General features: G+C 37.8%; 1 protein-coding gene across 3 annotated transcripts in view; it reads right to left on the minus strand.

Moving 5' to 3' along the window:
• Positions 1-25,670, minus strand: part of LOC144664084 (E3 ubiquitin-protein ligase rnf213-alpha-like) — a 163,060-nt gene that overhangs the window by 26,776 nt on the left and 110,614 nt on the right. For all 3 annotated transcript variants that reach the window (XM_078525228.1, XM_078525223.1, XM_078525215.1), the window contains exons 14-52: positions 23,981-24,097; positions 23,166-23,370; positions 22,267-22,572; positions 21,564-22,171; positions 20,972-21,131; positions 19,862-20,079; positions 19,123-19,443; positions 17,938-18,686; positions 16,990-17,132; positions 16,562-16,636; positions 16,191-16,297; positions 15,690-15,840; positions 15,227-15,446; positions 14,686-14,956; positions 14,371-14,538; positions 14,171-14,279; positions 13,634-13,808; positions 12,736-12,907; positions 11,674-11,813; positions 10,848-11,042; positions 10,161-10,283; positions 9,550-9,667; positions 9,012-9,247; positions 8,857-8,939; positions 8,571-8,704; positions 8,050-8,145; positions 6,559-6,744; positions 6,080-6,240; positions 5,496-5,718; positions 4,905-5,263; positions 4,004-4,162; positions 3,609-3,777; positions 2,864-2,937; positions 2,651-2,786; positions 2,058-2,165; positions 1,693-1,778; positions 1,068-1,256; positions 793-928; positions 496-699 (exon numbers count right to left, since the gene is read on the minus strand). In XM_078525228.1, the coding sequence (XP_078381354.1) occupies positions 496-699; positions 793-928; positions 1,068-1,256; positions 1,693-1,778; positions 2,058-2,165; positions 2,651-2,786; positions 2,864-2,937; positions 3,609-3,777; positions 4,004-4,162; positions 4,905-5,263; positions 5,496-5,718; positions 6,080-6,240; positions 6,559-6,744; positions 8,050-8,145; positions 8,571-8,704; positions 8,857-8,939; positions 9,012-9,247; positions 9,550-9,667; positions 10,161-10,283; positions 10,848-11,042; positions 11,674-11,813; positions 12,736-12,907; positions 13,634-13,808; positions 14,171-14,279; positions 14,371-14,538; positions 14,686-14,956; positions 15,227-15,446; positions 15,690-15,840; positions 16,191-16,297; positions 16,562-16,636; positions 16,990-17,132; positions 17,938-18,686; positions 19,123-19,443; positions 19,862-20,079; positions 20,972-21,131; positions 21,564-22,171; positions 22,267-22,572; positions 23,166-23,370; positions 23,981-24,097 (7,590 nt within the window). The remainder of the gene's footprint in view (positions 1-495; positions 700-792; positions 929-1,067; positions 1,257-1,692; positions 1,779-2,057; positions 2,166-2,650; positions 2,787-2,863; positions 2,938-3,608; positions 3,778-4,003; positions 4,163-4,904; positions 5,264-5,495; positions 5,719-6,079; positions 6,241-6,558; positions 6,745-8,049; positions 8,146-8,570; positions 8,705-8,856; positions 8,940-9,011; positions 9,248-9,549; positions 9,668-10,160; positions 10,284-10,847; positions 11,043-11,673; positions 11,814-12,735; positions 12,908-13,633; positions 13,809-14,170; positions 14,280-14,370; positions 14,539-14,685; positions 14,957-15,226; positions 15,447-15,689; positions 15,841-16,190; positions 16,298-16,561; positions 16,637-16,989; positions 17,133-17,937; positions 18,687-19,122; positions 19,444-19,861; positions 20,080-20,971; positions 21,132-21,563; positions 22,172-22,266; positions 22,573-23,165; positions 23,371-23,980; positions 24,098-25,670) is intronic.

The following is a 25,670-nucleotide window of genomic DNA, read 5'->3' on the forward strand; positions in this document are numbered from 1 at the left end:
CTTATGATATGACAATTGGTAAATGAAAAAAATCGGAAAAGTTCCACGTTTTCTTTGTTTATACTTGAAGTCTTGAATCATTTGTAAAACTACAGCATACTAATGTTACTTTTGCCACTAACGATGTAAAATTCTTTAAAGAGATAATAAACGGATACAATTTTTCATCGTCTTCCTTTCTTTAAAGAGACGCTAACTACTCAGTGAAAACTAAGACCGTTATATTGGCTAAGAAATAACTACATAAAAAAGTTGCTGGATGGTAAGACTCGCCATCCAACATACAAATCCTTCAAATTTTTTAAAATCTAATTCAAATTTTTACCTGCTTCTTTGCACCATATAAAGAGCAATACCATAGTACCTGTTATAACAGCAATGATTTCAAAGAATATAAAATAAAGACATCCCAGTGGGACTCCTTTAATTGTTTACAGGTACATGCAATCCAGTGAGACAAAGGTGCACAATGTGATGCACGGTAAATAGTGTCACCTGAATTAAAGTTCCTTTCTCTGATCTTCTTTGCTCTGTTGTCAGAACATTTCTGAGGAATGCTGTCAAACTTGAATGCTCCTGTACTGTGAAGTAAGTCGCCCACAGGTTATCCGCTCGCTGAGCAAGCTGGGTACATGGCAGTCGTGCAACTGCATCAGGTGTGGCACACTGTAACAGAAGTTCGTGTGATTCCTTGAAAACCTATATTGGTAAAACAACGAGTTTAGTTTGGAGGGTTGTACAATAACTGATTAGCGTGATAACAGAAACGCTACCAAAATCATTTTATCACACCTCCTCCTCCCAGGAATGGTCGTCACTGAGCAGATTTTGTTGTTCATTCTGGTCCATGTTGCTGCATACTTGCAGCACCACAGATGCTGCAGTATCCCCATGGTAACCAACGAATGCATCACCAGGTAAATATTTCCTATACGAAACAAAACAAAATTCATTTCCATTTCAGGGATCTATTTGGATGCATGATATGTGCGTTGACTTAAACTACAAATCAACAGTGAAAAATGACAACTTTGAGAATTGTTATTGTAACAAGCGGCAAAACGTACCTCATTTGCTGGTAGCGTGGAATGCTGACATGAGAAAATCTTATCACCCAATCATGAAGGCGATCCACCACAGCTCTTTGTGCAGAACTGAGGCTTGCTGAAGTGACGAGGTAATGTTTCTCCAAGCGATTGATGAGAGGAATTGGAAACTTACTGTAAACAACGTCTCTTTCGGCAATCACAATCAACCTAAGATGATTTATTGTAGAAAGACCAGTTAACTTAACAAATTGGTCAAATTTCAAGCCAAAATCAACATAAAAGTCAAAGGGGACTTAACCTTGTTCTCTTCAGCAGTCATTACAATGCCTTTACTGGCCACTCATAATTACTACATAGTTTTGGCATAGTTAGTTAAGTGGAGGTTAGTAGAGGTGTCCTCTGCTACCTATGGTTTTGGGCACGTCATGTCTTCCTGGCTTATACGGAGAGATGAGTAAAGAACCTTTGACTAGCAGAAAACCTTTCCTAATTTACTGAAAGATACACATTCTGTTGTGTTTGTTAAAAAACGGACAACGACTCTATTTTTTATGCACAAGTTATTCCTGTGGGTGTGCAAGGCAACATTTGTATTACCCAGATGAAAAATCTAGGCAGATAACAGTAAGAAGGCAAGTCCTACCTAAATTCATCATGGACACGACACTTGACACGATGACTTCCCAGTCCAAGATCCACAAACTTCTGACCTCCAAAGTACACGTAGTACTAAATGTTTTGTAAAGAATAAAAGACATCTCATGTCAATGGAAGGGGATTAAAGTGAATAGAAAAGGTGGAAGCTAAGGACCAGTAAAAAGATCATCAGGGAGACACCTACAACGAAAAATATGGAGAAGGATAGCGACTTTGAGGTAAAGAATCCTGTTTAGACTTGGAATACAATGATACTGGGTCTAAAAAAATTCCTTAAGTATACAGTGTTAATAATCGTGCTCTACCAAGGAGTGCACAGGTAAAATAGACAAACATCACGTCAATCCATACCTGATTAAGAGCATCATAAAGACTCTCGTAGAGGCTCTCTAAATTCAAGAGTATTACTGTTCTTCCTGTTTCCATGCACACTTTAATTCGATTGATGTTCCGGCAGACCTGAAATATACAACACGAGTGGACCACAACGGATGACTTCCATTTGCAAGACTACAGTGGAGTTGAGTGGAGTGTTAAGTAAGCGCATAACATTTTTTAAAGCCTGCTGAATGTAAAGAATGCTATCAGTAATGCCATAAGGCTTCGCAGTCAGTTTAGTTTAAATTACCAAAGCCAAAAGACAGCTCACACAGGGCAAGAAATGAACTGAAAGGTCGTGGATTTCAGTTTGACTTGGAATTTGTCTTTTGCATTGACTACAAAGCTCTTGAGAGAACATAAAGAAAGTTAAAACTAACTAATCGATGTTTCTCCCTCAAGATGAAGGGGGAACGATAAGGTAACGTAATTTTAGGTTGGCACGTTACTTCAGCATTACGAGTACTGTTGTTCTTTTTCATTCCACTTTTTTGATCCTTCAGTGTGATCTCATGTTGTGTAAACTGTACATATGTAAAGAACTGTTGCGTAGCAATTCTTGGTACCTGTGTGTACTCCTGATCTTTCGGAAAGCTGCTTCCAAAAATTATGACGGGATCGTCTCTTTTCTTTAGCAATTCTTCATGAACAATCGGAAGAGCTGCATAATTCTCGGTCAACACCAACAGGTATCGACTTTCTCTGTTCAAAACAAAAGAAAATACCACTGAACTGCCTTCTAGATGAAAAAGTGTTAATCACTCTCAAAAATATGTTACCCTCTTGAGATTTGACGTTCAAGGCTGGCTTTTATCAAGTTCACTGCAGAGAAGTCATCTTCCTTCTGTCTCATCTACAAAAGAGAACAATATCCATAAAATACCTTATCCTCACATGAACATAAACACACACTAGTATCAAGGAAATACATCTCGTACAAACCCAACTCTTCCTCATTTCTATATTACTGATTGTGCTACTACTGTACATATGACAGAATAACAAATGCAAAACATGACAAAAGAAGACTGTGCTCATAGCTGTTTTATGGTTAAAACACAGTAAGCTACGTGACAATTTGCATTGGGCGCACATCGCTGAGAAAAATAGTAAACACCTAATTGAAGAAACGTTGACAATGTGAAAAGCATAAACCATGAACAATATGGCCCAATAGTGTTCTGGTTAGATAGCCCCGGAAGGCTTAGCAATATTCCTTTGAATGATAATCACGTTGTTTTCTTTCTTTAAAAGCCTAAGAGCATGATTTCTGGAACCTATCATATTATCATGTTTATTCTGCACGGACAACAATTATTTTTTTCAATTTCCCAGTAAACATTTGGGTTCATTGTTCATAGTTTATGCTTTTCATGGGTCAAAGATTCTTCAATCAGGTATATATTCAACGCAGTGCTGCACTACCAAGACACTTCATGTATTCAAGCAAACAAGACAGTTGAGACAAATAACTAGCTGATATCATTATGACTAAAATTCAAACAAGAATTCCAACACTCATACCCTGTCACGTCCACCCAATGAGAACTGTTGCTTAAATTGTCTCTTGAAAACATCGACTGGGTCAATCTCATCCAATCCCCCAAAGTTCCTTCTGATAGCATGTTCTATTTCTGGCCAACGAGGCTCACGTCCATGCTCCTCAGCCAATTTATAGACCATCTTTACCAGGCTTAGAGTAATGAAAACAATACATTCAATAAACGGCAAAAAATAATTATTTGTGTTGTCTACTATCAACTACCTACGTAACAGTTCATCAAAAACGTAAGTGGAGACAATGACAGGAACATTTAAGGGGATGGAGAAAAATCAACAAGTCAAAAGTAACAAAGACAGAGAATGTTCAAAAAGCAATGTATCACACATTGCATCAGCATCATTGAATACACCCTTACCTATAAAAATCACGAAGCCCAAAGAATTCATCCTTTTTGGACTCCTGCAGAGTTTTAGACTGTCTCTGAGTATCGTAAAGCTCTTTGTAACCCATTGCCAGCGGATTCATAAGTGGAGCTACAAAGCTTTGTATGCGTTTATCAGTTGAACAAATGCCCCTAAATAAGAAATGACAGTTAGCTGTGGTCTATGTTCTCTATACAATAAAGAAACAAAACATACAAATGAAAATGAAAAAGTAAGAATTTTAATAGTCACAAGTGACCTTTTACTACTCTTCCCTCTGTCAAAATTTAAGGAATCAGTTAACCAATCTTATTATAGACTATTAATTACATGTATAAGAATTCTCTTAAAATGTTGTTGTGTCATTTCCTGGAATATATATTGGATAGTTAGTTTAAAGATAGGTTCTGAACCTTGTCTAAGTTTCAATATTTTTCTTTTTTTAGTATAATTTAATATGTTTATAATCATTTATGTGTTATTAGTTGCCATACCTTTCATTTGTGTGCTTTTCTTGTTTTAATATTTTTATATGCATAAGTAATAATAACTTTATAGACTTCCCTAATAGTGTGCTTTTTCTTTTTCTTTCTCTTTATGTGTGAATCTGTTCTCTTGCCGACCTGTTAATTTATTTTCATTTAATGCTTATATCAACTGGCTGCCTGGCTCTACTATCCCTTATGGTTATTCCAGGCAGCCAGTACTCTTACTTTATTAAATTTCCTCTCTGCATTAATCTTTTCATGTAAGTGCAAGAGTACATTAAAGGTTGTTGTTGTCTTCAAAATCTCTCTTTGGCAGTGGTTAAATCATCTTGGATATATTGACCTGCAATTCAGACAAAATAAGAAAGAGGGTTGCCCCAGCCCTCCAACCTTAGATAAATCTTACATTGCACTTTCCACTAGCTCCTCCTCGTCTGGCAGACCACGTGAAAGCATGATGCCACGGTTCATTTTGGCTGGATCCAGAGCCCAGTTTGATATTCCAATAAAGGCCACTCTTTCTGGAAATTGCTCTTCCACTTGTATGATGTCATCAGTGGAGTTCACTCCGTCCTCAAGCAGTGGATGAAGAGTTTTCAGGGGCATCAGAGGTGAGTCTTCAGCCAGGCCAACTTCATCTAGAACCACAACCGACACATACTTATCAGGGTTTTTGCCATTCTGTAGCTTGCTGCACTGGCGAAAGGTTGCCATAATCCCTTCTGCAGTTGAAAGAGGGCTGCACTGGTAAGACACCATGTGAACCTGAAAGGCAGAATCAATATCAATGTATGATTACTTAGCCATTGGACCAATTGGATTAGTGCGTATTAGCCACTAATGACTATGTTTTATAAGTAACATGTCTGGGTACAATGCACACATGGAGGTAACTCAGGGGTTCTCTTTCCCATAGAAAACAAACAAATTTCTTCACCTGTTCCCAATTAATCTATACCAAAACAAAATCCTGTAGCTTCACTTAATTACACGTTACCTGCTTAAACGTCTTGAAAAGATCAGATCTTGAGGCATCCCCTTCCATGTTGTCAGCTACAACAGTCTTGGCCAGTGATTTTGAGCTGCCCGGTTTACCAACCACAAACAATGGGATCCTGAGCTCAATACAGACCACCATCATGAACACGTTCTCGCTCAAGGCTGTGTTGCGAGCAATGTTATGACCTAATTCCAATTCATTCAGCACTGCTTTCTGACACCTTGAGAGAAGATTAAAGAATAAAGACTGTTTCAAGTTGTGAGGACCACAAAAAGGTATTTATCCTTTTTACATCAATTTTAGTCGAACCTTCCATTGACACATGTCCCAATTCAAATTATAGATTAGTCAATGTTCACCAGTGATTGGGTATTCATTTTACCATAAACATATTATTAACTTTTTAGTTGTGAAAAGTACCATTTCATCAAAAATAGTATTTCCCTTATGAGCCACCCAACCTATTTTAACTGCAACATAGTAAAACTGGTAAACTGCGGTTGATCTACATTTTGCCATTTATCTGTATGAAAATTTGTGTCATGGTGTTAACATGATCACACATGTATTTTCAACATTACCTTGTAATTTCCTGCAAAATACGTCTATGTCCACCAGGTAACTGGCATGGGTTGGAAAAGCTTTGAGCCACAGCACGACGATATGGTTCTCTGTCTTGAAGGCGGGCCTGGTAACATACGCCAAGGGAAAGCACTAGAGCTCGGGTGACATCATCTAGAGGCTATATGATAAAGATAAACGTATTGTGACACATGTTGTACATCTTAACTTGCCAAAATACAGCCTGTCTGCTAAAACTGCTAAAACACTAGTTTTTCCTACATTGTCAATTTCCTTTTTTTGTCCTCGGCTTCTGTTAAGTCCATTTCAAGATGACCCAAAGCAGTGTCCTTCTGAGGACATTAAAATGTCTGCGGCACAATTGATGCTAAGAACGTTCCTATCAAAACCCTTTTTTTCAATATCATATGTCATTGGATTACACAGTGAAAACAGATAGAAGCGTGAGAAAGTCTTCACAAGTCAAGAACTGAGTTACCTGATCCATTTCATCCTGCTCTCCAGTATCTTCTTCATCATCACTATCACCATCGCTATCATCATCGCTTTCCTCATCCTGATCATCATCCATAAGAGGATTGAGAGCCTCACGATGATTGTAAAACCAAACCATCACATTCATTGCACGTTCCACATCTCGAAGGCTGACAAAGCTACACTCATCCTGTGTAATTTAGTTCAATGTAAAAACTTACGTAAATTTGGTCAAAATGCCATAATTGAAGGCAGTGCAACTAAAGAAAGATCAAGGAAGGAAATTAAACTGTTACATACATCATATATTCCTTTTTATACCTAATCGTACCTTTTTGGTACGCTTCGGCGGCATTTCAGGCGAGTTTGGTCGAGCCATGGTTCGTCTTTTGGCGAGACGCAGTCGAGCCAAAATACCCATGGCGAGACCAAACGAGCCTGATATGCAGCCGAAGCGTACCAAAAAGGTACGATTAGGTATTTACCGTACCCAAATTCAGCCAAAACTCCGGTTATATTTATCGCTCTGTTTAAGCCATGCTTGCAAGGTACGAACTGCAAATTGTGTTGACTAGGTCTTCAACACTTTTACCAAGTTCTTCTTCTGCCTTTTTTTCACTCGTTTGTTTAGAGTTTCATTCTCTAAATTTTCAAAATCAAAATTAAGCAAAAAATTTGGAAATTCTGACTCCATTTTTCAAACTGAATGTCTCAGTACTCATCGGCAAACATCGCGCAATTGGCGAGCGCGCTCAAGTTTAGTTTTGGCGGGAAAGTTTTTCTCTTTTTACGACCGCTAAACACCGCTTAAATTAAATTACGAAGTTCTGTTTTATTGGTAAACCTCTTTTCGATTCATCTTACAGTAACACTACTTTACTTCAAAGTGACCGTGATATGGTGGCATATCAGGTCAGTGACTTGATATCGTAGGATATCAGGACAGTAGATCGCGCTTCTGATTGGCTACTTGCGAATTTGGGTACGGTAAAATAAGAAAATCATTTTTTTTACTTATGAGTTGCATAATCAAGAATCAAAATCCACAAATATACTTAACGTCTTCTAGCCTGTTAAACAACGTTTTAGCAATTCTAAAACTTTTTTTTTGTTATTAGACTGCCCAGAGACCTACACCTTATATATGCCGTTTTGCTTCCAATTAGTCCAACTTAGAGGGACGTCGACGTGGCTTCCGTAGAGCAAATAGATAAATATCTCGCATCCTGATTTTATAACATTGGGGGTTTATTACTGATACAACACTCTAATGCAGCGTTTGCGTTTTTGCTTTAGTAATTAACAAAAGGGAGACTAATTTGGTATATTTTGTTGTAATAAGTCTTTTGCTCTTAGTCAATAACTTACGTCTGTTTAAGTTCTTACCGGGAAAGGTTTGTTACACCAATTTCAAATTACTTTTATTTTCTTTTTTCTGAAGTATATTATACAACTGTTTCAGAAAGGTTTGCGCTTGTAGATCAGCTAGGCTTACCGTCTGTTCTCTCATGTATCGCTGAGAAGCTGTAAGTACGGCTGTCAAAGCTTTGACCAATGGCGCTTCTCCTGGAATTTTCTTTTCCTGCAAAACCTTATTAAAAACGAGAAAACGGTTTAATAATTATTCAATACATTGTTTACCAATCATCCCAAACAATTAATTTCTCAGAATTATAAGATAACAATAAAAGTATCTACTTCACAATTTGTTGTGTTGTTTTGAACAATTTTACCATGAAAGGAAAGTCAATGTTCAACTTTCTAAGTTGAAAATTTTAAAACGTTAGACCATTAGCTTGTGTTATTGGTAGACCAACATCTAAAATGTGCAAATGCCTTCACAAAGCATGAACCTTCGCTTTTAAATTGTGCTTACAGGTGACAGCCTGATTACCTCATCGAAACAAACTGTAAATTTAGAGGGTTTAATTACAAAAATAGTTTTATTTAGTAAAACAACTCTTAAACTTCGATATTATGTCTCATATAAAACATTGATAAAAGGCTTCAACTTACAAATCGGCTGACAATTTGTCGTGTGTACATCTCCTCAATTTCAGGCTTCAGCTGGCCAAAGTCCCAGACCAATGGGCGCATGCTTTCTGGCAGTGAATGCACTCTGTAAACCAGGTGTCGAAGAGGAATGTGACCTAATGGGATAACAATCATGATAATGCTAAAACGTCAATGAAATGAGAAAATGTAATAACATCTTAAAACGGGAGGAACCCTTGCTTTTTCTTATTTAAAGAACGAGATGCTATACTGTACAATAAGAGCAAAAATCTCGCTTACGACCTACCCAGGCGATCATGTGTCTGTTGGGTTTCCACATGGTATCCCAGGCCAGCTGACTCCAGCTTATGAATCATTTCTTCTGTATGTCTATAAAGAAAATAAATAATTGCTTTGAGCTTTCCAGCGATCACAATGTCTTAACACGAGTCTTGCACTTACTTTCTGTAAGGGTTACATGCTGCAATGAACTGTAACCTCTTGAGCCCTACTCCTATCTTTCTGCCATTTACTCTGCGATCCACCATAACCTCCTTGATCATTCCCAAAGCATCAGTCGTGTTAGCCTCATCAAAAAACAACACTGTGTCGATGTTGAATGCTTCATTCACTCTAGCCATTTCCTCAGCCTGCACCACTTTCTTCTCAATGTCTTTGTACGTTGTACCTCCGTGAACCTGTTAACCATAATTTGCCAGCCCTTAAGTATGTGCTTTCTGTACACAGCTTCTCTACAATAATATCTTTCCTAAAGCTAAAGTTTAACTGCTTCTACCTCCTCTTCCTTAGCTTGACATTGCAATGTGATCAAGAAACAAACCTTCTTCATGTCTTTGGAATAAACAATTGCATTTTAACACTTGTTCCTACCACCATATTTAGTACTGATAACTATGGTGATAAGCAAAACGATTACTTTCAATTTGAACGGTTCACAAAAAAAGTACTGGATAAACTGCTCATAGCGTTCTATCTGTACCTTCATTAGTAGCATGTTCTTTGGTCCACCAGGCCCGGACTGTAAGCCACACATGTACCGAATAAGGCATGTTTTACCACAGCCAGTCTCACCCATTATGACCACAGGGATGCCACATCTTAAACAAGATTGTTATCACGTTTAGTGTACGTAAGTAGAAAAAAAAAGAAAAATGCTTTCTTAACAGTCACTATCAGACAACTTTCTTTTTTATACTACCTTATTAATCATATCACCAACTTCAATAAAAATCTCTTTCTCTCAATTTTCACAAAGATATTTGAACAAACTGTTCTACAAATTCAGGGCTCGTACATGTCTTTGTATGCAAATTTTCCAAATCATTATTTTCTTTGCTCAAACTCAAGGTCATGCAGTGTGAACAAAAGTGACTAGGGTGGAAAGAGTTCTCAAGATTCTGCGATTAAACATTTTGCCTACGACATTTACACGACGTTCAACAAACAGGCAAAGATTTCACCAAGCAATCAAGGACTTGTTGCAGCTTAAGGAAAAACCTCCCGACTTTTTTTTCTTTTTCTTTTTCAAAACCTAATCTTCATTTTGCCAACTTAACCAGGACTAGCAAACTAGCAAACAGATCATCCAACCTGAAGCGCATGTGGATAGCCAAAATTTTCTTCAAGTTGTCTGTGGTAAGTTCGTAAGAGTCATCTGGATCATACGGCCACTCAACACCCATTACTCCACAAAGCTTCTGAATTTTCTCACCCCTAAAATCAACAAACGCCGAGGGGTCATCAACATGTAATGAACTTCCACTTCTTGCATAAAGTGTGCTGCACAAAGATTCATAAACATTGCGAATTTTGTTTCAAAAACAAACTGTAGGTGCACCATTTAGGGACACTCCCAAGCGAGGTTTAATGGTCACGCTATTTTATCACGTAAAACTCTAACTTGGCAGAGCAACATTCTAATTATTGGGAAAAACACGACTGATTTCCGAGCATTAAAAATGTCATTTCACACAAATGAAGATAAATCTTTAAAAAGTCTCGCCCAAGTTTTTCAAGTTTACCCAAATGCAGTCTGTTTTGAACTTCTACAATTTGCTCACTCATGCCCCTTTTGGCTTTTCTGTGTTTTAGTTTCTCACTGCTGAAATTGCCTAAGATTGCATAACATAGCCTTATAACCACTAGATCACTTCAAAGAACAAGCCCTTTGAAAACTCGCGAATATTTCTGAGACAATGCAAACAAATGAGAAATTTTCTTCTGCTCCATCTCAATACAAAATGCAATAACACATCGCTGAATCACTGTCATACGTACTTGCTCCAAGATTCGTAGTTGGTTTCCATGTCAACCTTCTGAACATAAAGACCAGTGCGCAAGTGCCTAGACATCAAACTGCGCTGAATGATAACGTGACGGTCTGGGTCAATCAGATTGCCATTTTGATCAATGTGAAAACCAACAAATGTCATGGTAATGCGATCCTGGTTGAAGAATATGTAAGGATGTGAACTGTGGGAAAAAATAATTGATTTGTGAGAAATATCGAAGAATGAATTATTGTTGATAAATAACTGTTAATTACGGTATACCGTTCTCCCTGCAGGTCAAAGTTGCTAACATGTTTTGTACATTATCCTTGATTGCTACATGCACCACCCAACAGGGATTTTGTCAACATTTATCATAACATTATCACTTTAGTGCAAATGGCCTTACTACACTCACTGTGTACTTGCCTAGCTGTGGTTAGCATATTGCATGATGGTAAAAACGCCTTACATTTTCCACCTCAGTCACCCAACACGTAGTACAAAACCTGTTCTTCAGGAATTTACGAGCTTTCTCTTTGACTTGTCTTTGATAACCTTTTGATAGCTTTGGTGTGATTTGGACAATAAAAATCCAGGAAATGTGAAGGGCAGAAATAGGTTCTGTAACGAAGCAACATGTGCCAGAGGAAAATTTGAAATTTTTCTTATCAACTTCATCCTCACACTTTAAAATTTCAAAGAGTCAAGGAAAATGGAACCCATCCAAAGCTCTCAGAAAGATGCCAATCATTAATAAAACAAATTGTCCAGTAGAAATGGAAGGGAGGACGCACACCAATGTAATTTTATTCCAAAGAACATTATCGTACCTAGTCTCCCAGTGCCTCCTGAGACTAAATTGCATAACTTCAGCTGCTGTAGCTCCTTCATCATCAATGTTAGCATGGCCATCTTCACCGTAAGTGTCTGTGGCTTTTTCACAGGAATTAAGGGATGGTGTAGCAAAGTCCTTCAAAGCATGTAGTAAACAATACTTTTAGCATTTACAGATGTCTTAAGGTGTTTTCTTTTAAGACCAATTGCACTGCCTTAAGTCATAGAGTTGGATTAATTTATCATAAGTATGTTTTCTTGTGGAAATAAGGCTGGATGGATGAGTGCATGCATGCAGTCATATAGTGAGACAGGAGAAACGGATGGACTGTTTAGCTGACTAGCCAGCACATGGACCAACTGACCAACCAACAAACACCTGAGTAGTATGGTAGGCACCGGTTAATCTTCTTTTGTGGTGGAATCTCATAAGCGTGTGGTAGAATACATTGATGTTGTTGACGCCTTTGGTCTCATGAAAGAACTATCTTCTGCAGATTTCATTGTTGTTGAACTGTTTTCAAACAATGGTTTCATACTCAGTGTGCTTGACTAAAGTCAATAATAAGAAATATATCATTTACGTTTCAAAACTTAATCGTTATCAAAAACTCATCCTAATTTCTGCGATAAGAACTTTGTAAACATGTGTAACTACAGACTAAACAATTTAGTGATTTTGAATGAAAGGAAAAAGAACTAGTATTGATGCCTCTGTTGCACAATACTTTAAACTGATACTGCCACAAAGTAAAAATAATTTGATATTATAGACCCAAGTATAAAGTGAAGCCTTCCAATCCACTTGTAAAACGTGTTATATAAATCGAGATAATAATAAAACATGACATTATTGACAAACCTGTCTCACTGGTTATAGGATAACGAGATTCCTTCCCGTTTTATTCAGGAGATCAAGAAGCCATCAATGATTATGTGTTCCACCGCATACTTATGAGAGTCCATGGCAAAAATAGGATTAATCAGTGCCTATTATACTACTCACCTAAGAGACTGACTGAATGATTGTTTGAGATTTTATTAAAAAGGCCTCTTACCCGCGACATCAGGATCATAAAGCCAACTACAAAGCTTCTAAAACCCTCAAGAGTGTCGCCTACTAATTCCATGTTACAGAATGAACTTTCCTCACAGGCTTGGAGCTGAGAGTTTAGAAAGTTTACAAAGTGTCGTAACTCGGCCCATGAAGGATCTTCAATGCCACAATTTCTGTGGGGAAACAAACAATCCATCAATTCACTGGCAAGTAAGAATGTCCTATCAGATTTTTCTGGGAAAAAGAACAACATTAACATTTGATATGGGGCTCTCCTCTCTAAAATAAATTCACAAGGGAAGGCATTCATGGTGGAAGAGAGCGGAAATTGGCACAAAATGTTGCTACAGAGCACAAGGGAAAGGATATCATTTTGGCACAAAGATGGTTCCCAATACTGCATTAATTGGCCACTATGGGGGTGACAGCGAACCGAAAATACAATTATTCAAAGAACTTGGAAGGTTTTAACATCTAACCCTTCTTCTTTGGGGGCTTATGTTCAAATTGAAGTACTGGTTGCATACACATGTTACCCAAGGAAATGGCCTGTTTTGGCACACCAGTTCAGTGATTGTAAGTCAATGTTCCAATCGTGTCATATATTAAAGCAAGTTGACTCTGCCACCTTCACCAAACATAGTTTTCGTTTTCACATTCCCAAAAATTTCAGAACTTCTCATACAGGTGTGACCTGAAAAATTGTATAATAGTGTTTTCGTACACTTTGGGTTGGAATTTCATACCAGTTTTGTAATTTTCTTATCTTCCTCCTGCTGCAATTCCCACAAGTCACAGAAGATCCATTGAATAACAAAACAATGAACTTCCAGGGCATGTAATGCAATTTATGGTTACTAATCAGTATTCACACAAAAAATTAATCAAAGAAGTTTCACCTGGTGAGTGTCTCTATACACTCTGCATGGTCACCCATCACTTGACCGGGTAGGAACCAGAAATGATCCAGACTATCGCCAGCTGATTCCCACAACTTAAGGTACTGAAATGCACGCTGAACGTGGGAGCTTTGGAATTCTCCGTTATCAAACAGTGGGTTGAGACTGTTGCCAGCTGAATAAGAAGAAGAACAGTTAGTATCAGAGTACAGTTGGAAAAACACTGCTAAACTATTTTGTCCCTTGATGCTCTGGGTCTAGTTGTTCAAAGGATGGATAACGCTATCCACCGGATAAACTGCTATCCAGAGGAGAACTGTCATACAAAACCTGATAAGCTTCCCACCAGGTAGTGATTTATCTGGAGGATAGTGTTATCCACCCTTTGAGCAGCTGGGGCCTGTTGTTTATTACATCAGTAAGAATGTGCATTGAAAATGGGCAGCATAACACTAACTGACACATTACTTGTAATGTTACATCAATTCTTTATGATATTTTCAATACTTTTGAGATGATACAATTTCATTTTCTTACCAACTGGATTCGTCCTAAGTTGAAATAATGTTTGCATTGGTGTTCCACAATGAATAGTAGGGAGCAGCCTGTAAAAGGGTTCTGCTACAACTTTCTTGGAGCTAACACGCTGTCAAGCAAAACAAAAGCATGTTTACTATCCCTTAAGGGCTAGTTTAGTGTTATGTGTTTGATGGCACCAAATTGGCAGCAACACATACCTTGGAGATCTGCAGCCTTCTTTCGACAGTTTCGTTTTGGGCTGTCCCTGAAGTTAGTTCAATCACATACAGATCAGAGGATCTCCGCCTCCAGACCTGACCACTACTACTCTTCAAGACACCAAGGACCAGGAGATTGAACAGAAGTGTGTCAAGGCCATTTGTTACCTGAGAAAACATCATCAAAGTCGGTCAATTTTCGAGCAAACAGTAACTATATCCCATCCAGGCACAAGGAGAAAAAAATGAGGTATTTAAATCCTTGAAAGCAAGGATACCTATAACAGAATTTGGAATAAAGAAGTATTGCCCTACCGATGGATGTACATCAAGATGAAAAATTCTGGAAAGCGGAAAATCAGGAACAATAGTGTTGGGTAACAAGGACTCTGCAATGACACATTGATGTACAAAAGGTCCGTAAATTGGCACACTGATACAAAGTGGCACATCTGTCTCCATGTCTCTTAGGTAGTCCATCACTGCATCATTGTTTTTAAGTCCAGGTAAGCTCTCGCTGAGACGACGAACTACCAAGCTCTTCCCAGCTCCTGCTCTTTCAGATGACAGAACTCTCACAGCCAGTCTGTACAAGAAAAGTAACTATTTGCTCAGAAAGCCGGGAAAAAATGAATGTCTAGTAGTTGAAAATACCTTGCTTTTATTTTCTAGGTTCACTCATTTCTTTTAACCAAAAGTGGATTCAGTGCATATTTGGAAAACTGACATTTATTTATCAAATTGTCGTCTGTAACTCTTATCCCTAAATTCTCTTCATCTACGCCATAGTAAACTAAATGAGACTTTCTTTATCACTATCGTTTTATTGTTTAGGAATACTGCTTATACTACAGACCCCTCTTTGTCTAATGCAGCAGCAGGAGTCCAAGGTATGGTCCGATCTCTGAACCTTCCACGTTGTTGACCTTGTGGCTTGAACTGTGTCTTGAGATATTGCCTGATTTCCTTGGGTGTTGCGCAATGTGGAATAGTTCCAAGCCTATATTGATCAAGAGCTGCAGCCATGTGAGCTCTGTCCTCATTTTCAGAGCTACAGATAACCACAAGTGATAACCCTGAAAGAGATTAAACTGAAATTGAAAGAAACAAATATACAAAACCACCAACGACACTGTAAACAAACCAAACAAAATATTTGTTCCTGTGAGGGCTTTAAATATTTCAAACCTAGCAGACACAATTTCTGTTTTACCTCCACCAGTTATTTGGACAGAACATTAATGATGGGATGACAAGGACATTGGTTAGCTTACTAGTTTAGATTACTAGAATGTCGAGAGTAAACAAGTTTAGATTACCCTCATCGCGATTGTATTGAGGCTCTTGTAGAAGAAATCCAAGGGCATCAGCAGCTTTCTGGGAAACACTGTAGTCCAGTAGGTCAACATTCACTAAACAAAACAATCTGCCATCATGGTCTCCAAGGGATCGTCGCCATAACAGTTCAATCTAGGAAAGAACATAAATGTTAAGTGATGTAATACTTTAGAATAATGTGTCGGGTTTTGCACCAATTTAACTCACCAATCACAGAGTATTAGCATGCCAAACCGAGATTAACGTTCTCCAATCTAACACGTTCTCCAATCTAATCATTCATGATTTGACCTAATAAAATCTCCCATTTTAGAACTGTTGTTCAACTGAAAGTAATATTTGCGATTGTAGTAACGGTATTAAACTTTAGTCTCAAAGGCGCCCAGAAGAAAACTGATTGATTATTTTATACTTTATGTTAACATTTTAATTAACAAAATGTGCAACTGAGAGAACAAACGTCAGAAAGTTTCAATACCCACCTCTTCTGCAGTTGTATCAGAAGTGCAGATCAAGACTTCTTCAGATGTGGGTAGAGACTGCGAGGTGTCATGCATGTATAAGGACAGCACAGTTCCAAAAATGTCATCTGTTATGAGAATGTTCCATGAACAAAAAAAAAAAACAACATGCAAGGGTGTAATAATTGATTAATTATGACTCCTAGGCACTAAATTTGTGGCCAAAAAAGGGACCAGTTCATATAAGTAAAGAATGATAAAATAAATGATGTGGAAATAACTGCAAATATGCTTCAAACACTTGTTTCCCAAACATATGGCAAAACAATGAAATGACGGAGGCAGAAAGGATGGAAAGGAGGGGAAAACTAAAGAAACTATCTGGCTGCTACCTTTTGGAACAACAACAAAGTTTGGCTTTCCACGCTTCACGTATCTAGGGTAGCGTCTTCGTCCCTTTTTAGAACCTGCAATTAACAATAGATAGTTTGACTGTGATATTTTTAAATTCTTAAATCTTAACTTGTTGTGAATTGAACCTGTTGAATTGTCGCAACAACAGTTCATGTGTTAGGTAGTCCTGTTAGCAGCCTCTAATACTTAGGTAGTGCTAATCACACTTAGGTAGTGTGCAAATAATACTTGAAGGACTGTGGTGCCGTGGTACAGTTCATTAGTAATAGCCAAACAACAAGCTCTCACCTGGTTGGAAGGTTTTGTTTTGTTGTTGGCTTTAATACCACAATACTCTTGTACTTATGTGTACAACTCCTCCACGCAAATAGTATTTTCCTTACTGCATACAACACAATCAACCAACCTTGTGAAGTGAGATGAAGCAAAAGCTTTCCCAACTCATCAAGGCTCAGAAATTCCCCATCTGCTGTCTGGTCAAGAGTGATAGAAGCTTCCATTGGTTCTGACGAATGGTGTGGCTCATCTGCCATATCCTCCTCTGAATGACTAAATGGAAACGCTGTGTTAGTAGCACAGTTAGGTGCATCACAAAACAAGTGGGAAGGAAGGAAAGAAGGATGGGAGGGAGGAAGGGAGGGAGGGAGTGCTTGTTTTCCAAAAGTAATTCTCCGTCTCTTAATTACTAATAACTGTGGCTATAAGCCACAAAACTCGGAAAATGTATTTGGAAACAAGAATCGACCAACAAACTGACAAATAAAGATTTGCCAAAACGAATTACGCTAAACATTCTACACTTCAGTTCACTTCACTTAGCTTGATTTTCATCTAGCTGCTCATCAAGAGCAGGCCGAAAGGACAAGAGATAGAGTTCCCATCCGTTGCAAATTGTTTTCTTTCTCTTTATTTTTCCTTTTTGATTTTTGAAGGTTAGGCAAAATATTGGAAAAATTAAGCTTTGGTCTATTTCAAGAAAACTGACATTAAACCAATGCTTCGGCTGGCAATTAAGCATGTTAATATTATGTAATTTAACTAGAAAAGTAAGTAATCAGAGAACAGGTCTGATTCTCTAGAGGCCTTAAAACACTTGCACGCATTGCGTGCCTATGTCTAACAGGAAACGAGTGAAGGAGGGAAGGAGTGAAATTCACTTCGCTAACTACAACTCTTTCCGAGTTAAAAACTACACTATATCATCTCTCAAAATCAGTGGCATAGCCAAAGTCCTTCCCAAAGAAAACTGCAATAAGTAAACACAAAAGACGTCACATGACATACATGTACATCTCACTTTGAACTAGGCAATGAGTCATGGTCACGATTCACATAACATACATGTACATCTCACCTTTCTTGTTCCCAAGATGTGGTGCTATCTCGATTTACTAAGGGCGAGTATCGTGGGTCATTCAGTGCCTCTGAATACTTAGCACTAATCAGATCTTCTTTGGCGCTATTTTGGACAGACCACACAATGAGATCAGCCTCACTCGCATCCTTGCATGAGATCATTGCTGCTAGGGCAACCTCTTCAGAGTAACCAAGCAACTCCAACTTGGCCACAAGTGACTGGAACATTTCTGTGTTTGAAGGCTGTGGCTTCTTTGATAGCCCAGGCTTGTCTGATGTATAACTAGGTCGCTGACTTTTATTGGTGGCACCATATGACCTTGTGATATTTTGGGCAGCTTCTTGACAGCATATACCACAAAATGTTAGCACAGACTTCAGAGTGGCTGGGTCAATGCCTGGCAACACACTCTCCAAAAGGTTATACACCTCAAGTGGTATGCCATCCACTGCTCTGGGGCCTCTGCCTCGAACAACTGCCAGTTTGCTTCGAAGGAAAAGCAACTGCCGCGTAGTGAAGTGATTTAATTCACTGTACTGTAAACGCTTGGCGTGTAGTTCATCTTTCCACTGTTGAAGACACTGCTCCATCTGTTCACTTTCATTTATCAACTCGTTTGTTAGGGAACGGTTGGTAGAAAGCTTTGGCGTACATTGAAATTCATGTCTCCACTTGAGGTGACTTACTTCACCAGCTTTGCAAAGAGAAGTGTACACCGTTGCAAGTCGCAGGACACATTGCAGAATCTGTTAATTTTCAACAAAAAAGGAAATTATATAAAGTATATAATATTGGGCTTCTGTGAAAGATACCCTTCAGTGTCCTGGTCTTCCAGGTATTCACATTTGAAACATCCTTACAATACAGGTAACCACAAATTGCTTTACAGTACGTTTCAGTTCCACTGCCTCTGCTACTGAACTAATCCATTTTCACAGTTTTTTTCAAGGGATAGCCAAGAAAGATCTTGAACAGCTTGGACAGGTACATATACTTTCAGCACTACGTTGGTGAAGTAGTTTTTAAAGTAAATGTCATACGAAATGCCTTAAATCAAGATTGATTACTGGTTCAACGAAATCGTGTTCCATCTGAACCCCACTCCTTGTGGCCATCTGATTCATTTCTTCTGGGTTTTTATTTACCATATTAGGCTTAAAACAATCCACATCCTAAACTTACATCAACAAATCTGTCCACTTCCTCTTTGCCTTGTGATGCCTTGGCAGCAATGAGCATCAGCTTACTTTGCAAATCCTTCAGACCATCAAGTGTGTATTCTTTGGTTTTCCCGTTTGTACCTGTTGGAACTGTGAGTCGAATCACATTATCAAGTGTTAATTGCTCCAGTACTATTGATGAACTCTTTTCTGCGTTAAGACACCCAACACAGTAGATGCCCTTTTCATTAATAGTCTGAGCTTCCATGAGAGAGGACATGGCCACGGAACCATGAGATGTTTTGACACTCTGCAACCATTCCATGTGACGGCTAGTGTCAATCTGCAGACATAAAAAGAATAAAAAATCAATCAAAATGGGACATTTGTCTATAGGACAAGTGTAAGAAAAACAGTGAAAAATGTCCTCCTGTTCGAACCTTTTCTGCGTGAAAACGTTTTGGGCACATGTTATCCCAACCTGACCACCCCTTTGTCAGAAGCTGATTCGCTGTCTTACTAGGGGTTTAATCCAGAACAGAAATTTATGGTTAACATGTTTACTTAAAAGAAAAGAAATTCTCCTCTGAAAAATTTATAATTACAGAAAAACAAATTCCATGTTCAATGTGAAATTATAGTTCCCACCAGTAATGACAGATAATGCCAGGAACTACACTTATTCTCCTGGCAGGATCTAAGTTGATAGAAGTATAACTCCACAGAAGTAGTCAGGGCAATAACACAATACCTAGCCCTACCAATTTTTGCGGGAGTTTGGGATCCGTGTCTACTGCACTCCACACTGGTTCACAAGTCCTCATCAACTCATCAAAGCCAAAGGAAGGTTTCAAGTCAAAGATAAGTGGTGCAAATCCCAGGCAACTGGTATGTAAGCAGGTTATTCGGGCAGTTTCCACGTCTGTCTCCCCAGCTGATATGATTGCCAAATCCACAAGCACTTTCAGTTCTTGAGGACCTATAGTAACAAAAAAGGTATAATACAAAACTTTTTCTGCTTGAATTGACCAATCAGCTCAGAGAGCAACCACTTAAAGGGTTAACTTTGCAGTTTATTTTTGTCGAATATGATTAGTATTCCCTTGCAACACAATTACAATCCACAAACAATTCTAGTAACTGCACTTTTCTAAATCACAAAAATACTTTTAAAAAGAATTGAAAAAAGAATTGCCAGTAGACTGATTATTCACCAATTTGCTTTATCTGGACTGCAAAAGCGTTTACAAGAACTGGGATGAAGCAAAGAATTTTTTAAGCAATGATTTTTGATTTGTGGTTCGGCAGGGTTGAAAAGTGAGAGAGAATGTGCAAAATTTGCCAGGGTGCTGATAAACATCGTTACAATTTAAAATGCGGGAAATACTGCATAACTTATATCCTAAATGGGATTTGTTTACCCTAAAGTACAATTCTCACACACCACTGGGAGCCATGTCAAGAATGCGGCAAGCCTGACCTTTATTCTCACAATAACAACTTCACAGTCTTAAAAACTTATACAGTATACAATATACAGGTACACAGTGTACAATCATACAAGTATACAATCATACAAGAACAAACATGAAGAAATGAAACTCAAGCATGGGTGTGTGAACAAGTCAGACAATGGGCGACAAAAATAACAACTGCCTGCCTTTCATGTGTGAGAAGAACCCGTTACATTCAACATAAAAAGCAGCATTTCCAAAGAATGCAGATTATTATTATAGATTAAAGTTTATTTTACCAGATTATTTCTGGGTTCTATAGAGCAAAGAAGAAGTTCGGTGTTTGCTAGTTTTAAAGTTATCTTGTTAATGAAAATAACAAATCAAACATTATATAACATTTTTATAAGCACGTACCGGAGATAGTGTCCTTTAGCCAAGTGATCAAAGGTCGACATTTGGTAACAGCATCAAGGCAGCATGCTCGGTCAGGGCTTACTCTGGATAGTAATCTACCAGCCTCTTGCAGTGCTGCATTCATAGTTTTCAGTGGCCTTTGTTTGAATTCACTGTTCATCTACATCGAGAAATCACAAAAAATAACAAATAAAATTAGCTTTAAGAACCCATGGACATCACACATTTTATACATTCCTACCGATCTGGTGGGGACAAACGCCACTTCTCTTCCCAGGTGTACATAATTTATTATTGCTACGTCTACCTCAAATCCTTCATTTCCCAGAATGGAGACTGAATGCAATGAAATATTCATAACTGACAGCACAATCCTGCCAATAAAGCCCCTCATTTAATAATAATGAAACTGATACAGAACCATCTGTTCTGTTTTTACTAAGCACCCCATTAAATTTGTTTACATTTAAAGCAGTGTATAGGTTATAGGAAATTAGTAAGGAAAATTACAAATGAGAACAGCACATTGTACTTTAGAAAAGGTACTGTTGCAAATTGTGTATAAAGAAAGGAAAATAAAGCTCAAACAAACCTGGTTGTGTAAGTCTTCTACCAGTTGAAAATTTCCTTGAAGACCAAGACTTGTCTTGAAATCCAAGATAATCCTAGCAGCATCAATGCAACTGTGTAACTTGTAGTATTGCTGTATCTGCTCAATACGCCTGTTGATTAATCTATCTGGAGCTTGAGCTGTACTGTCATTTCTCAAGGTGAAAAGCCTGATTTCTTTGGCAAGATTTTCATACTTCTGGTCGTCCTTAAAAACTCTGAACAACTTGTCCACTTCTCTGAAGGAAATGGAACCATGTAAGAACTGGTCTTGCAAAGACTGCAGCTGCGCATTTGTTGGAGTCCAAACCAGCTCCACAACATCCGCAACACTAAGGTACGCTTTCTGTGTTTCTCTTTCTGCAATCTTTTTGAGTGCTTTGTCACCATGGTCCCTCCAAAACTGCCTTAGTAGTGTGCTGTCACTTAGTTGACTGAGAGATGAAATCATCTCCTTTGCCTTTGGAGAAAGGGCAAAGAAAGTCACCACTGGCAACACTTTCCCACCAACAATCGTTGACTGTGCAAGATCTTTAATCAACACGCGGGAAGCATCCATCACAGCCTTTCGTGACAACTTATCAAGATTCACTGAAAGAACAGGAATGACAGGATTGATTACAAATAACAAAACCTCCTGCCTTGTCAAGCCTTGTCCCAAAACTCGAATAAAATCTTTTTGTTACCTTGTTTGATAAGTGAGCACATCCTTATGAAGATAGAAACCTTATCCCGTTCTTCCTGAAATGCAGTCAGCTCGACGCAACGTTGATGCAACAACTGTCTTAACAAAGACAATTTACCTTCCTCTTTGCTAATATGCCCACAAAGAGCTAGAAATCTTTCCGAGTAATCATGAAGTAGAATCAACATTTGAAATTCTATAGTTCCGTCCTTCAGGGATCCTACTGCAGCTTCAAGGGATGAAATAGCTTTCATCAAAATTTCTTGTCCATCTTCTTTCAATACACGGCGATAGTCAGATTCTCTACCTAAAAATAATCCAACATAACAAGAACAGCAAATTGAAAGACAAATCTGTGATGTTCAACATACTGATGAAGCAATTACAACTTGGATACAGCACCATCGTGCTCAACAGAAAGTTATGTACTACATCATCTCGGCAATCAGGTGCAAATATTAAATGTTGGAGGACACATGAAATAACCACAGTATGTATCAAAACTGGAGAGACAATGGAAATGCTACTGTAAAAGGAAAAATCATAAGTCATGCAACATCCATAGAATCAGTTGCTTAGTAAGTATGGTTCTTCATGATGATGTTATTGGTGCAAATTCCGATGCTGCTAAGCCAGCCAAACAACAGGTGATGGCCAGAGCCCCCTTAAATCCAGACCATAGTCCACATATTTCAAAACCCTTTTTAGCTCTCCTCTACGTGAAAAAGGCTATACTTAGCCACATTCGGTAGAAAATGCTTAGTAAATCTGTTAGATATGGTTGCAACTGTAATTGTAGTAAGTAAAATGTAACCAACACCCTAGAACATAATACACAGTAATCCAAACGAAATTTGTATGTAATTAATGCAATTAATGTTAATTTTCAAATTATATTACCAAATCTTTGAAGAAAGCAGGGCCAAAGTCTCCACGTCAACACTTGCTTGAGAATGGCTTTACATGAGCATGGAACACCACCTTGTTGTTGCGGCCAACATCTTGTTAGCATCAGAGTAAGGAGATCACCACATTTGGAGGCCTGGGGAGACTCAAGCCCATGTACAGAAAGGTTCTTGAATACTTTTTCACCTTCACTTCCCCTCTAAAATGAGAAAGTCACAAGTCACTTATTGTAAAATACACTTGAACAAACCTTAGCTTGTAGCTGCGCTACATAAATGCATGTTGTTGTTGTTTTTGTTGTTGTTATATGACAATGACACAGATGAATAGTGGTCAGATTAGGTACAACGAATTGGCAACTGTGTTACCCTGCAAATCAACACCAACATGACTGCACACGTTTTAAAAATTCCTAATTGTGCATGAAATCATTAGCCAAAATTAAACCACAACTTTTAGCAGTGATTGTATATTATCTTTTATTCAAAATGACCAAAAGAAAGTCACAAGAGCATGAGCATGAGATCAATGTAACATCTCACTGAATTATTTTTAAGCTAAGCCACACTTGCAATGCATGTAAGTGTCAAACATGCTGGCTAGTTGTGGAGTGATTTTAACATCTATTTCCAATTTAGTAAAAATAAGGTGGAAAACAACATTCTCTGCAAATGGTTTGACAGTCATTAAAATTTCAAGAGAAAGAATTCAGAAATAACCACATACAACCCCTGTTTAAGAAAAAACAACAAAGCATAAATTCAAGTTAACAAAAAAACAATAAGTAAGACCACACTACATTTCTATACCTGAAGCATGCCTTCAACTTTTCTGAATGTTACTTCAGACACCAAGTCTTGAACATGGTTATGCTGGGCTGCCATGTTTGCTTTAGTGAAGATCTCAACCAAACCATTACAATCACACTACAACAAAATGAGAGAATACAGACAAATAAAATAAAACGTTTCTCTCTGATGCACGCATCATCATTTGAACTTGAAATGCTGCAAAGCATACAATCAATGTTCTTTGAGAGTCAGACACCAGTTTATGACTAAGGTGGAAAAGAAGGGATTCAGCATATTGACCAATGAATTTTGTTTTATCAGATTTGTTTTTCAAGAACACACCAGCTAACAAAGGTGTAGGACATTTAGGCGTGACCCTATAATCATTACACCTGCCATGTTCATGCAGTGGCATAAAGATTCTTGTTACAGTCGTGCCAAGTGTAGCGTACCCCACTAGAGTACATTAATGAATTGATTATTTGAAATTTGAATCCGTTAGTCAATTTCAAAACTAGGTAAGCGCGGATCAATGTTCGAAAAAAGCTTTAGTCTGATCACAGGCTGTACGTGTTCACGCTTATTAGTTGCAACAAGATGGTAAGACAAATTTAATTCCTGGCCTTTTCTTTACTTCAAATTGGGTGGCTACGATGAGAAACTAATTAAATTTTGATTCGAACATTGATCAACCCATAGGCATTCTTGAAATTGACTAACGGATTCAAATTAAAAATAATCAATTCATTAATGTACTCTAGGGGGGTACGCTTCACTTGGCATGTCTGTAAAATGTGACACTATCTTGACTCTGCTGCATGCAACAGCGTATTGTTCCACAGCAAACGAATGTCAAATGTCTAATTGATAAATGTCTTTTAATAAACCATTTTCGTATTCTCGGTATTGGACTGGAACCAGCTTGCAATGAGGTTAATGCGGGTAATCTTTTCAAATGTTAATGACATAATGCTCTTTTAAATGATATTCCCCCGGCGTTAGCCTCCATTGCAAGCTTTTTCTAGTCCAATACCGAGAATACAAAAATTTTCTATTGGTAGAATGCGTCCTATGGCGATGCTAGAACCCCATCAGTGCCAAATTGGAAAAAGGGATGATTTTGTGTCCAAATTAGCGGATCGAACAGAAGTCAGCACTCTGTGATTTTATCAAACTATAATCAGTCAAAACCTCTAGTGTGTCATAACAAAAGCGGTTTTTTATTTAAAATTGCCAGCAAGTTATATTCGTTGAAATGTGCAAAATTTGTCATCCTTGAATTCAATGCCTTCTATCTTTTTCAAAAATCACTCTTTCAGAATTCCCCTTTTGTCATGACATACTACAGCACTCCTAGATTACCTCTCTGCCGTACCAGCTCAAGAAGTTCTATATCTGCGTTGAATTCCTGGACACAAAGTTGTCAGAAAAGTCTAAATTTTTAGATTTCCAAAGGTGTCCCAACAAAAACACGATTGCCAAGGGAAGGATGTAATTATTTATTTATTCATTCATTTATTTATTTATTTATTTATTTATTTATTTATTTATTTATTTATTCACCTATTTATTTCTTTTTACAAATCGAATTATTTTTTGTGATCCATTTTTATATTATTCGTGTAATTTTGTGAGACGTTCTAGCATTTTATAGTTTTTATTTCTATTGTAAATATTGTAAATAATAATCTTTTAATCTTTTATATAA

This window comes from Oculina patagonica, chromosome 1 (assembly GCF_052425735.1).
Source record: "Oculina patagonica isolate OP01 chromosome 1, crgOcupat, whole genome shotgun sequence".
Lineage (NCBI taxonomy): Eukaryota > Metazoa > Cnidaria > Anthozoa > Scleractinia > Oculinidae > Oculina > Oculina patagonica.